This window comes from Trachinotus anak, unplaced genomic scaffold, assembly GCF_046630095.1.
Source record: "Trachinotus anak isolate AG129_WGS33_773 ecotype Australia unplaced genomic scaffold, CSIRO_AGI_Tana_v1 ptg000028l, whole genome shotgun sequence".
Lineage (NCBI taxonomy): Eukaryota > Metazoa > Chordata > Actinopteri > Carangiformes > Carangidae > Trachinotus > Trachinotus anak.
Window position 1 is genome coordinate 2,802,449 of NW_027273879.1, and position 14,848 is coordinate 2,817,296.

Consider the following 14,848-nt stretch of genomic DNA (forward strand, 5'->3'; position numbering starts at 1 on the left):
TGAGGGAAACCTACAAACACATGTAACACGTCTTCAGACCCGACCAAAATGTATCCGCTCACCTCACACAGCTAAAAAGCTTAGTACAACTTTTACCACACGTGCAGACGTAGTTTTCACCCTGTAAACAGACTCTGCAGCTTCTGTTTGTACGACGTGCTTCAGGTTTCATAAACTGTAACGTTCAAATAACAAATGTAATGTCGTCATTTCACCGTTCGCTGCCATCTTTTCTGTTTCCATTGCTTAGAGGTTTCTTAAAAAAAACACACACAAGTTCTCATTTAAAACAAATCGTTGTTATAACCAACATTTCTCCAAGAAGATGAGCCTGGTCGTGATTGATGAGCTGCAACTAACGATCACTTTCCTCACTGATTAATCTGCCAACTATTGTCTCAATTCAACACTTAGTCTATAAAACAAAACAACACAAATACACTGCAGACAAATGCAGAGGTGAGGTCATTAAAGGTCTTCTGTTTGACCAACTGTCCACAACCCAAAAATATGCTGTTTACTGTAAGAGACTTAAGAAAACTGCAATATTTACCACCAAATTGTAGAGGATTAGAGGTTTATTGAGAAGCAGCATAAATGAAGACGCGTTCAAATAAAGTACATCAAATTTACAGTATTTTCATAAATATACTTAGCCGCCCTCCGGCACTGAAAGATATCATTTTTCACCACGAGTGTGAGAAAGGAGGATTCAAACCTGCAAGTCTGAGCTGTGAGTCTAATCATGATCATAACTGGTGGTGTGTGTGTGTGTGTGTGTGTGTGTGTGTGTGTGTGTGTGTGTGTGTGTGTGTGTGTGTGTGAAGCCTCAGTCAAGGCGAGGAAAGACAGAAACTGCGAGGTGACATGACGAGTCACATCACAGCTGAACAGGAAAACACCTCCAGCTGGTAACTGAGATGCAGAGAGGAAGAGCCGGTTGGTTCGGACAGGAATAGACAGATAATGTGAGGGGACAGGAACTGAAAAAAAAAAAATGTGTTGCCCCAACAAAGGCAGAGCAGATCGAAGAGGGTTTAACGTGACGGAGGTTCTGTTTATCTTCCACTCCAGTCAGACCTGCTGTTGAAGCAGAACGACTCCTTCCCCCCAGAAATGTTCAGCAGGCTGTATTGTCTGTTTGGCCTAAATAGAAAGGAGGTTCAAGGTGTGTAAATCTGGTTTGATGCACTGCCACAATAAGGTGTGACCTGCATCCTGTTTTAACAGCGAGGGGGCCCCTCCTCGTCCTCCTCCTCCTCTGTGACGCTGTAGGAAAGTATTATTTTCTCCTCTAGGTACAACGTTATGACGTTACGCTGACAGTTAAACGGCCGCTCTCACTCGCACAGAGACAAAGACAAGCCCTGGGTATGTTGCTGGATTAGTAGCTCAGCACAGATATAAACATAGATACAGAACATACAGACTCAGCTTGACTGTGGGTGACTCTAGATTTTTCACTTCTGCCTGTCTGGAGCCGTATCACTGTGATAAGTCCTTATACACAAACATGCAAAACCGCAGCTGATTCTCAGTAATGGTGACTAAGACATGACCGGAGCTGTTACAATCAGTTGATTAATTGATTAGTCAACTAAAAAACAACGCATCAGCAACTATTCTGATAATCAATTCATCATCTAAGTTATTTTTTAAGCAATAATGCCAAAGATTTGTTGGTGTCAGCTTCTCAGACAAGATAATTTACAGCTTTTTTGTCTTACATTATAGTAAATTGCATATTTTTGGTTGGTCAAACATTTGATGACATCATCCCGGGCTTTAGGATGATGCAATGGACATTTTTCATCGTTTTATAGGCTCAATATTTGGCTGATTAATCGATAATGACAATAAAAAGTCACAGCTCTACTTTAGAGATTAAGATTTCACAGTTTGAAACACATGAGAAGGTCATTAAACACAACATATTGTTAAACATTAAAACCACTGGCTCAACCGTCAGTCTACTTGTGACCCTTGTGACATTTTCAGATGGCCTCCATGTACCTACATTACATTGCATCAGTATTAACAATTTAATAAGGTCACATATCATGATATAACAGATTATGCAGAATGAGTAGTTTTACTTTGAATGCAGGGCTCGAAACCTCCTCAGCGTTTTCTACTCCCCTCATTTTCACCCAGCTGCACCCGCAGGCATTCGTCTGCTCATCCTCCCTCCTCCCGCCGCCCCTCCCTGCTTTAAACTGCATTAAAGTCCAGTCGATACAGTTCTCAAGTGCCTCCCGTACTGACATTACTCATCTTCAACAGATGAAAACAATGACTCAACCTGTAGGCGCATGCCAGGCATACCCCACGTGTGCAGAAAGAGACTGCATGAGTTTGCAGGGCTTGTGAGAGCTTGTGTCATCTCAGATGTGTGTGTGTGTGTGTGTGTGTGTGTGTGTGTGTGTGCGTTTTACAGAGCCGCTGGTTCTTTGAAAGAAACTGTCAGTTGAGCAGAATCACACGTGGTTATTATTATCTTCATCATCCAATCACCTGCTGATTTCTTGTCTTGATTTAAAGGGGCACTCCACCGATTTTACTCATAAAAAGAAGTCAGTTTACTTGTCATGAAGAGTTTGACTCAACATGAAAACCTCTCAGTGAGTAAAAAAAGGTCAGGTAGAGAGGATGACTAAATGTGATCGAAATATCTGGAACTAGTCTGTGCACATAAGGACATTAGCTACGACTCTTCATCCAGATGTGAATCTGCAGATCTGATGAAGAAAATAACTGTTAAAGAAAAAATAAATGTAAATTATGATACAGAAGTGGGGTAAGAACTTCTGGAACCAGCTGCATTTCACAACTGTTAAAGACAATTGCATTATGGGAACTGTAGGATCCAGCGTGTTTAAATTTAATTTTTTTTTGTGCTGCACCTTTATGGTAGTGAAGTACTCGGTCTATAAAATGTCAAATAAAACCATAAAATCAATCAAACGTCCAAAAGCCCAAGACGACATTTTCATATCGACCAAAACCCAAAGAAATTCAGTTTATGATCACATAAGACACAGAAAAGCAGAAAATCATCACAACTGAGGCCATTTCATTTTTTGCTTTAAATTGACATTTATGGTTAATTAATTATTTTAAAAGTCACTGATTCATTATGTGATTCAGCTCTTATGACAATTAGTGATACGATCATGACGTCAAGAGGAAGTTGAAGAATTTTTCACATGTGGCAACAAAGTTGTGCAACAATTTGCCTGGAAGTCTTGAGACAATGGATACACGATAAAAAATCTTAAAACCTGGTTTACTCGTCTAAATTTCAACACACTGCTTCTGTTGAAACTTCAAGGCAGTCTCCCGAAAGCGGCGACAAATCTATGAGTCAGGGAGCAACGCTGGAGGTTGGGGCAAGGCCTGCAGCGACAGTTGGACCAGGAGAACGAGATTATTTGCTTGTTGTTACAGATACAGATGTCAGCGCGAAGGTGGAATATGCAAAGAGGCAGAATAATAAACCAAAACCAGACGGGAGATCCCTGAGTAAAAGGCTGGAGCAGGAGGCAGGAAGTGAATGGATAAAGGTCCCGTGAAAACACCGTGGGGCGGGAATCTGCATGTGTTGGCTCGCCGTCGATGTGTTTACATTACGTGCCACACAGTCTGGGCGCTCTGTGAATTTGGCTACGCAAACACTATGATGATTGCTCTTCCTGGGCCAAGAAAGGCCAGGCGTGTAGATACTGAGGGCAGATGGCAGGAGCCTTATCTGGCAGAACAGGTTCACATGCAGGATGGAAACATGCTGCACTTAAAGTGTACGTTGAGTGTGAACTCTTCGGGCCTTTCCGGGCGTTTCTCATGCGACATCTGAGGGTGTTTTTCCTCTCTGTTCAACAAGCTAACATGCTGATTATGCACCGTTATTAACTTCTCCTTGCTAATGTTATCGAGTCGCCGTGATCACCAGCGTCCATCACGTCAACGTCCAAGCTGTAATTTTCTGAAAGCTTGGCAATGACCGATCCAGAAGTGCCTCTCGTCTCCAAAAGCCTGAGACCACTTTCTCCCTGAAGTGGGAAAGTGGATTTCCAGACCTCGATTTACTGTGTATGTATATATGCAGATTTCTTTAAATGCTGTAATGTACGAGTGTGTGTTGTCCGAGGAGGCGAGGACCATCAGTCTTCATTAAACATGCTCTGGCTGTGAGCTGTGAGGTAACGTCCTCTGATGGACGACACCTTTAAGTTCCCATTAAAAGGTAAAGCAACGCTCATGAGCAGCTTCTGATGAAAACTCAAAGCTGCACAAAGACACTTTTATTTTTCTCTGTGTGACTCCAAAAAAAAAAAAATTTAAAAATCAAGCGCAGGATATTTGGAGACGATGACCTCAGAAAGTCGTGAGTGGTGCTAACCCCCTGCATTATGAAATGCTTGCAGCACTTCACCTGTTAACTAACGTGCCGTGTTTGCAGAGGCGCGGAGGTCCGCAGGGCGCTCCTCTTCAGAGACCACCCCACGAGGCCCAGGGTTCCCATGAGGCGAGGACAGCGGCAGGCTTTGACTTGCTGAGACAGTGTGGGCTTTAATAAACCTCCCCACACGCCTCCGTGAAAAGAGACTGTTTCTGCCAGCTCCGAGAGGCGAAGGCGCGGCTCGAGCTGAAACGATTAGTCAATTAATCAATTAGTCATTCAACAGCAAAGTAATGAGCTTTTTTTATAATTGATTAATAATTCAAGTCATTTTCCAGCTCCAGCTTCTCTGTTGGGGGAATTTGTTGCTTTTCTGATAATAAACCTGAATACAGCAGCAACTAACAATAATTCTTAGTATCAAATAATCTGCAAATTATATTCTCGACTAATCGATTACTTGGTTTGCCCATTATAATGTCCCTCACCTCACACTGATGCATTCAAATAGCTTGTTTTATTTGGCCAACAGTCCAAATAAAGAGATTACTGTCAAGTATTAAAAAGGAAAGTAACAAATCTTCACATTAATGAAGCTCCAACCTGAATGTTTTCCTTGAAAAATTATTAAACCTATCAAAATAGAATTTAGTAGTATTAATATAAATTTTTTATCAATCGGATAATCAATTAATCAACAAATCAGTGCAGCTCTAAAGTATTTTTAACTATTTAATCACATTTATGGAACAAACTTTCTTGATTTTTTACCTTTTTTTAAAAAAAACATGTCTCATGCTGGTCGCCACTGATTGTACAGATTAATATTACAAATTATTAATCAGGAAAATAATTAGCAGATTAATTGATAATGAAAATGATTTTTAGTCGCAGCCTCGGTTGTTTCCACAACAGTTGTTCATACTATCAGCAACATTACGTGGACAGGTGGACGTGTTCGACATGTTTTGTGCCAGTGAGAACAAAACGGGATTTATTGAGTCGATTAAGGGCAGGCGGAGGTAAACTAGTCCCTCCCCTCCTCCACCGCCTCTCTGCTGCGCCGCCTCTCCTTTCCCTCCAGTTGAAGGTTAATGATGAAGGGACACGGCAGAGGAATACAGATCAGGGAGACGTGGATGGATGTGGAAAGTGTGCTAAAGCATCCGGGAGCAGCTGTGGTGAGAGACTACGACCCAACTGAGAGCGTTAAAGGGTTAAAGTCAGAGATATTCAAGGTTTTTGTTATTGACAACAAAACCACTGAAAAAACAAGAAGCAATATTAAATGTATTAAGATAACAAGCACCGTGTGAGTTTAAAGCCTGGTGTGTCTTGTTCCTCTGAGCCATAGAGCTCCATTGTTGTGAGAGACTGTTACTATCAATTATTTTGATTGTACTTGATCTGCAGGCTGTTGTCCCGATTAATTAATTAACCATTTTGTCCGTAACTCCCAACGCGACTCGTTCAAACTGTTAATTAGGGCCAAGAGACAATCCAAAACCAAAAGCTAATCAATACATTATCATATATGAAAAAGAAAATTAAGACAATCCTCATATTTCAGGAGCTGGAAACAGAATATTTGGCACTTTTGCTTAAAAAATCAATTATCAATTATCCAAACTGTCGTAGATTCATTTTCTGTCAATCAATGACTCGTTTCAGTTGTAATTACCATGAACACACACTGTGTAGTTTATTTTGTCCCAGTCCCACACATGCCGTCCTGCTACTCAAAACACTCATTAGAGCAGCAAATGTGGATTAATCCACCGAAGAAAATAGTCCCCAACAAATGCACTGTTTACTCGTGTTTGGGTAACGTTTGCTAAAACCTACAGTGCCCAGCTGTTTCAGAAGACCCCTGAGACTTTTTTCTTATCAATGAAACCTGACACATTGATAAAGAGTTACATCTTCAGGAGGAATAAATGGGCTTGAGCTGAGAGCTCACAGAGGGAAGTCAGAAAAAAAAATTGGTTTTTGACAAAATGAGATAAACAGAGCAGCATTATCATTTAAACGTCCTACTCTCCACTGAGAAATGAAATGTTATAAGCAGCTTAAGCCGAGTGTGTGTGTTCATCTTTGTGTCTTGTTTCCATGTGGAAGCAGGAATGAAAAATTCAGCCACATTCCTCGTGGTGTCTGACACTGACCTGGAAAATACCTGGGCAGGACTCCAAGACTTCAAGCAGCAACAACAACAGGAAAAAACTAAGACTGGGGACATTAACATCTACTCATCTGCCCCCTCTACTACAATCAGCATGGCTCTTTTTTCTATTTTACATAAGTGTGGTCAGTGTTGTGTAAAACCATCCTTTAAGTGTCAGTGTCGGCCTGTAGCTGGCCTCATGCGCCTGATGTTGCTCCAATAAAAATTGATCTTCCAGAGCAGAAGCATATTGAGGTGCTATCAATGCACCGTTAATGCTGATCAACAAACCTAGAAGCCTGCGCACAGTGTGTGTGTGTGTGTGTACATGTGTGTGTGTATACGTGCACACTCCCCGAGCATATTTACAAGAAATGATTCATCGATTCTTCATAAAATTGCAGATGAGAGAGCGAGCCGGCAGTGATCAGTGCACACAAGATGCCTGAGGCTGCATGTAAGCATCAGTGTGTGTGTGTGTGTGTGTGTGTGTGAGAAAGGACAAACTAGTGCTTTGATATGCTTAGCTCCAGTTTAATTAATGTAGTTTGCTGACTTTAGCAGTTAAGAGCATAAATATTTACAGTATCACATCAGAGATTTAGTACAAGCTGCCCACATGGAAGTTTTGAATGGACAGAGGATCTTCACGCTCGTTTCTCACAGAACTGAGATCATTCATCTCATCAGCAAATAATCTGCTGATTATTGCCTTGATTAATTATTAGGTCAATAAACTGTTTGAAAATAATAATACATTTCATAAATTTTACGTTGCTTGTTCCATAACTTTGCCTGACGGACTATTACTTGTAATGAAAGTATTTTCAGATTGTTGTATTAGTACTTTAACATAAGTATCTGAGTACTTCCACCACCGCTGCAAATCAAGAGGACGTAACGATGAGGAGTTCACACTCGTCTCAGGACGCTGCACCTCATCAGAGGATCACCGAGCCAAAACGTCCTTTACAGGGCAGAACGGGTAAAGTTTTGACTGGGCTCTGGTTGGTCTCATTCCAGTGACGACAAAAGTGCACCACAGAGACCCAGTGAGATTTCACTGTGTGGTGACACTATGCAGCGGGCCCAACTAATCTAACGTCTAACCACAGACACACTTCTAAAATATCACACAGTGAAATGTGAGGAAAACTACAGATACATAAGATCCTGGTGGTGGACGTGCTGCCCGACTCCAGAGTCTGCAGCGACAGCCGACCACCGCTCCCCATCAGCCCTCCGTCTACGAAGCAACAGGCCTGTGACAGACTTGAGGACTGAGTCTCAAATTCTGCACTAAAGTGAACAGAATTACAGTGATGTTGACGTAAACTCAGTTACAACCATTTCAAGAGCAGCACAGCTTTAATTTGTACGCACACACACACACACACACACAAATCTCTCTCAGGTAGAAAAGACAAAGTGTCTCTGAAACAACAGGATTTTTTCTTTTTACCATTCCCAAGATGAAAAATGGAAAAAAGATCAGGGGTTTTCAGATCTGACACTGAAGGAAAGTTAAAGGTCCCATATAGTCTAGATGTCCATGTGTTTGTGATGATAAAGCAGGTCTAGGTTCTATATTAATACTGTGAAAGTATCAAAGCCTCAGTCCACAGAGAAATGCACACAGCCTGTATTCAGAAACTGAGCCTTAAAACCAGCCGTCAGGACTTCTGTAACTTTGTGATGTCACAAAACAGCAGTCATTACTCTCAGCCATGTCCCAAGTCCCGCCCTTCTGGACCCAGAGAGTGATTTTTGGCACAAATTATAGGATTTTAAACCACCTTAATAGCCTCCTTGAGCTGTGCACTTTGAAGTAATGAGCTATGACAGGAAGATATGGCTAATAAATCAGAGTTAGTCAACTATTTTGATGATGAATTAATCATTTTAGTCATTTTTCACATAAAATGAGCCAAAAATTCCCTGGTTCCACCTTAGAATTTGCTCTTTTTCTCTGTTTAATCATTGGAAGCAGAAAATATCTTGGGATTTTTGTCTGTCTAAAAAACTATTTTGATTTTTTAGTAATTTTTCAAACAAAAATTTAAAAAAAATGTTTCCCTGCTCTTCTATAATAATAAACTGAATACCTTTGGGTTTTGGACTGGTTGGTTGGACAAAACAAGACACTTGAAGACATCTACCTGGACTCTGGAAAACAGTGATGGACATTTTTCACTATTTTTAAAAGCCTAATGATTAAACGATTAAACTTTCTCTCTTGAGTTCTTTTCATTCTTGGTAGTTCAGGTATTGAAAGGTAAAAGAAAGAGCGAGGTTTCCGTTTTCCCATCATCAACAACATACACTCAATATTAGCAGCATTGATGTTTCAATGACCTTTGACCTAATACAGCAGCTGGAGTAACATCCACAAAGGGTCAGATGATGAGAGAAAGGCCTCTGACGTACGTGAAGGTATGAACTTGACCTCGTGTAAAGAGCAAGCAGGCTGAATGTGACCTAATAACCAGGTAGCCTGAGCAGCAAACACATTACAGCCTGTGTTTTCCCACCATATATAGAAACCACGTATTTCTTTGCTTAGGTAAATGTAACGGTGCATGTTAGTTTACATCTGATTTTTCTTTTTTGGTTTGTCTGATTTGACATTGTTTTGACCGAGCGACACATAAACACTGCAGCCTATACTTCAACAAGGCACTGAAGCCTATAGTTCAGCTCTAAACCTATACATCAACGTCGCAATGCGCCAATGTGTAAGAACTGAGACGCCCACGTCGTGTTTAAAGATGAAACCATGAACGGGGACAGAGACAGACAGCGGTCCCTGGCCTCTTTGGAGCCACAGTTAAAGTCAAGTTTCAGAAATGCCCAGTCCATGAGCAGTAAGGCCTCTAACACTGACCACAAAGCTTGAATCTTGTCTTACATCCAGAAAATCTTATTATGAAATGCTGTTTTTAGCCATGCTGGAAAGATGGCTCTGAGGAAGGATGAGCTGGTCCGCCGCTTTGATCCAGACTGAAATATTTCAACAACTATTTCATTACATTTGTACAAACATTCATGCTCCTCAGAGGACGAATCCTAACAACTCCGGTGATCCCCTGAGTTTTCTGCAACAAGAAGTGCAACTAAACAAGACCCGAGATACACGAGTGATAAAACGACTGTTTGAATTGATCACTCAATAAATGCTGAAGTCATTTTTCAGGTAACAATATCAAACCACCCTGAGTTCCTGCTTCTTCACTTTGAGGATTTGCTGTTTTTCTTTGACTTCTATCTGATAGTAAATCAATAATCTGGGAGGTTCTGAGGTGTTGATTGGACAAAACAAGTTATCCTGAAAAATTTTTTTTTTTACATTTTTCTTTCCCAGTTTCTGAGCAAACAGTTAATTGAGAAAATAACCAGCTGACGAATCAATAGAGAAAATGAATTGGTAGTTGCAGCAAGAACGTCTGTAAATGATACAAATGCCGCTGTTCATCTTATCTTTGTGATAAAAGGACACAAGTTGATGCTTCCTTGTCTTAATTGTTAATATTTGCTTTTTAAACAACAGTGAATCCTGCTCTGAATGTCTCCAAATGTCTGATAAAGTGATGAATGAAACACTGATTCTCACCTGAAGCTGAAACCGTCATCGTCAAACATGATGTTTTTGGCTTCAGGTCCTTGTGTCATGAACTATAATACGCAGTTTTAGTGCCATGTAGATATTTTACCTTTTAGCTTCATTGTTTTTTTTATTGATTTGTCTTAGTTCCAGTTACTGTCTCTGTGCACAGGATGTGTTTGTGCTTTCTGACCCGAGTGCAGTCAGATGAAAGCTGCTGCTTCTCTGCATGAAACTTACTTCACACCAGAAGGGCTGGCTTTCCTCTGTGGGTTTAAACAGATCGTGGAGGATGTTCAATTACTTTCAATAAGGTGCATTCTGTCTGTTCTTTGTTCAGTGAAGATCTGGTTTGGCTTGGACACTGTGAAACGCTTTGTTTACTTCGTTCTCATTGACTTGCACTGACCTCCAGGTTCACACATCAGTCTTCACCTCATGTTTTATCTGCTGCATCAGCTTTTAACCTGCATATTTTTATTTCACTTTATGCATTAATCAGTAAAAGTCTTTAATTTTTATGTGTAAGGGCCTTGACTGTGACTTCCCTACTTTCAATTAGAAGCTCAATGGATTATTTTAAAGCTAATTAAACCTTTGATGGCAACCATAGCAACAGTTAATGACCAGCTATGAAGGAATAATTACTGTTTAACCACCACTGCAGCAGTGGTTAAAACCACAAAACCTGCATTTGCATTTTTTCTGTCTTTTTAATGTTGGATTTTTTTGTTAATGCACGTTAACAAGCAGGAACAAGCACTGGATCTAACGTTAAAATTATTATTATTTTCACGATTAACTGATAATAACTTGGATTATAAAACAGAAAATATATAAAATATATAAATATATAACATCAAATTATTGGTATTTTTTGGATTAAAAGCTGATTCATCGACTAATTGCTGCAGATCTGGACACTTTTGTTATTGTTTGGTATTAAATCGCCTGCGGCCAAGAACGTATCTGGAGCAGCAGCACACTTCAGTTATTTCTTTGGTGCTGGTGGAGAAGCTTCGTCCAGCTCACAGCTCAATAACACCACCGCAAACTACGATATTGGCTTCAACCAGGGGAATAAAGAAGCCCTCAAGTCTAAAATCGAGAAGCTGCAGTATTTTCTCATGTAAGGAAAAAAAATGGCTTCCTTTATCTTTGCACTGATTAACAGTGAGGGTTTGTTGTGGAGGGTCCACACAGAAAATGTGTGCCAATTCATTTCCTCCAGGTCTGCTGTGAGAAAACCTCCCTGCTCTGGTACAGCCCACACGTGGGGAGATTACATCTTTTATTTATCACTTCTTGGCTCTATTTTTCCAGCAAATTCCAGGCTGGGGTGCAATCAGCCAAGAAACCCTCCCTGTGTGTGTGTGTGTGTGTGTGTGTGTGCGTGCACTACTGTTATTCCTCTTTGTAAGCATGCATATCAAGAGCCACCCCCCTCCTCACTCTGTGGAATAACAACCCAGATTCAGTTTCTTCCCTATAGAAACATTTCCAAATATGTGGGAATATGTAGGCCTCCCGCTCCGGCAGGACAGAGGCTGGTGTGTGTTGTGAGTGCGTATTCCCTGTGGCCCTTCAGTGAGTACACAAAGCCCACATGACCCCCCCCCCTCCTGCATTTAAAAGTGAGGAGAGGGTTCATGCAGAAACTCAAGTGTTCAGATTGCATTACAATTCAAATTAACCATGCAGAGTAATGGGATTACAGTCCTCTCCGGGAAGGTGTCCCGAGGCTGCTGAACTCACAGGTGACAGACTGCAGCACCATCAAAGACTCCCGGCTGACCCCGCGACGATAAAGGCTGCGGACTGAAGACTGTCTTCATTAAAGTGAGCTATCTCTCCAATTCAACACCACATCTGCTTCTCTCACAAGCCAAGTACGCTCTTCGTCTTCTTTTTTTTTTCAATTATTGATACTAAAAAAAAAAACAAAAAACAAACCCTGAACCAATTGGCTGTAGACTGGCGTGAATCGTGGCCCATTTAAAAGAATCGTTGTGGCTCAATACGCTTCCTTCTTCCAAATCTCTTCCACTTAACAAGGGAGTGAAAAGCTGCTTTTGTTTGCCTTCCTTTTTGGAGGCAACAGGAAGCTTGAAAGACACAAATGAACATGAAAATAGGAACAAAGTGCCAAGCTCACAATAGGAATGCTGGGGATTCGATATGTGTGCCGGGTGATTAAAATCTCAAAGAGGGCTGTGCTCTTTTTTAGCACATAAAAATAGGAAGGAAAAAAAAACAAAACAAACCAAATCAAATAAAATCAAATGTTGCAGAGTCAGAGGCAGAAAAGTTGTCATGCAGACTGTCAAGTTAGCGCACAGGTGTCTGTTCCTGTTTCACTCACAGTGGGTTATAAACAAGCTGATCCGGTAACTCTGATGGTCTGTTCTCAGAAATAAAAAAAAGAGCACATTCACTTCTGTAATGGTTCTTCTGCAATAAAAACACCCCCCTAATATCACACTATGGCTCCACTAGATGTAAAAGATACAACCCCCCCCCCCTCCCCTCCTTCCCCTCCCATAACATGAGACTGTGCATTTCAGCAGATCACATTTAAATGTATTAATCCTCAGTGAAGCACAATGCATCTGCTGATCTCACAGACACAATTATTACTCATCAGCATCTCAACTGTGCCACACAGAACAGCTCATTCACATGTAATGTGTGTCAGTTGAGACCCAACCCAACACCGAACGCTTCCCTTATTACTCAATAGTTCTGTGCAATTGTTTTTAAACTGATTTTAAAGGTCATACTGCGTGATTAGTGGCTCATGAATGATTTGAATGTGACTGATCTAGTAAGAAATTGTGAGAATGAGGATAAAACAGAGCTTTAATGCCTCTGAATGCTTGTTTTAAGTCTCATCAGCTCATTAGATCAAGTGGCTCTAGGTGATTTCTGATGTTACAGCAGCCCAGAAAATCTTTGGGGCTTTTGACTTTGTTGGATTTCACATTATTTCCATGAAACTAGCAGCAGATAGTAGATTTGGGCATCAATCTTTATTCTTCTACCGCTTCTGAATGGAGTCTGGTGGGGTTGAGATGCGGGGATTCCTGTTTTGTTAAAGCCACGGCTTGATTTTCACCGCAATTAGTGGATTTCGGGGGGGCTTTGTAGTTACCCTGCATTTCACATTCAAACTACCCCCGAGCAAAACAGGATTTAAATGCCCCAGCCACACATTCCCATTCATGCACCAGCAGATTTAAAGCCCCATTGTAGCCTCTGACCGCTTCAGCCTTTGTTGTCAAAGCCTGTCATGTTATCTTCCTGCATTATTCCAAGTCATCCACACAAATGGTATTTATTGTTTTCACCGGTTGTGTTTGCGCCCGAAAGCCCAGCTTCACTCACCGACTTGCAGGACGTTGTCCACGGAGCCGCTCTCCAGGAGACCGATGCCCCGTCGGAACGGCAGCCGTGTGTCGTCGCTGCTCTCCGGGCTGCTCCCGATCTCCTCCCCGCCTGTGTTGAACGACGAGTACATGCAGATCTCCCGCTCGCTCCTCGGGAAGGACCAGTACACGATCCGCCTCTGAACGGGTTCCGGGATCCGCTCGAAGCGCTCCTCCACCCGCTGAAACGGCCACTTCTCCGCGACTTTCCTCGCCGCGATGTCCAGGAGAGACTCCGGGCTCTGGGTTTTGCTCGACTCGCCCTGGGCGCCCGCGGAGCCGCCGCACACGGCCGCCCACACGGCCCGCTGGCCTTGCCGACACGCCGCGCCGTAGCCCGGCCTACAGCAGAGCCGCTTGGCCGGGGGCTGCTGTGCGCGCTCCGCCATGATAGCTCCGCTTTAACGGCCACGGAGGAAGTCAACGCACCATATGAACGGGACGGGGAAGGGAAGTCGGCTACTCACGGCTTGATTGCTGGCCGTGTCGGACCAAATCATCCTTTTAAGGGAGCATGGAGGCCGGGCTTCTCCGGGCTTGTCAAACCCCTTTGTTGACAAATGAAGAGAGGCGGGGTTTGTCCGGTTCGCTCCGCCGGCTGCTGCCCGCCCTCTGTGAGCCGCTCTTTAGACCCGAATAAAAGCTTTTAATTTTTTAAAAGCTTTTAATTTTTATTTATTTATTTATTTTACAGAGAGCGCAGCCGGAGAGCCGAGGCTTTGTCCGGCGGTGGGCCGCTGAAGCCGGGCTGAGCGCTGGGCGCCTGTGGGCGGTGATTGGCCTGTCAACACCGGAGCCTCGTGGTTTTGGGGGAAGGGGGGGCAGTGAACGCAGCACCGCCCCGTGTGACGTTTAATGTCCGCTGGAATGTGGGGCAGTTTAAAGACAACAGCTCATTGTCGGGAATGACTGAGAACTACTCTGTATATGAGCATTAGTTAAATTTACAGAAAAGCGACCGTGGAAAGTTTGAGAAGGTCGCTCACGTCTTAAAGTATGACTCTAATTATGATTTATGTAAATAACCATGAGGAAAATAATGCAGTATTCAAAGGCACAAGGCTAATAACTGCCCCAGGCAAGTGCCCAAATTTACCCCACTGAAGTAATACCACAACTTTGTGTCTTATAGTAAGAGACTCTCTGTTTAAGTTTAGTTTTAACACTTTTAAGTTGACTCTGAGCAATATTTTGTGTTTTTGTATTTGTGCTGTGTCTAACTACTACTTTATTTTTCTGTGTAAAGTAAATAATACACA

General features: G+C 42.2%; 1 protein-coding gene across 1 annotated transcript in view; it reads right to left on the reverse strand.

Annotated features, from left to right (window-relative positions):
* The window catches only part of LOC139611929 (zinc finger SWIM domain-containing protein 6), a 46,992-nt gene extending 32,607 nt beyond the window's left edge, over positions 1–14,385 (reverse strand). The window contains exon 1 of the mRNA XM_071466996.1: positions 13,549–14,385. Within this exon, the coding sequence (XP_071323097.1) occupies positions 13,549–13,978 (430 nt within the window). The 5' untranslated portion in view covers positions 13,979–14,385. The remainder of the gene's footprint in view (positions 1–13,548) is intronic.
* Between the last annotated feature and the right edge of the window lie 463 nt (positions 14,386–14,848).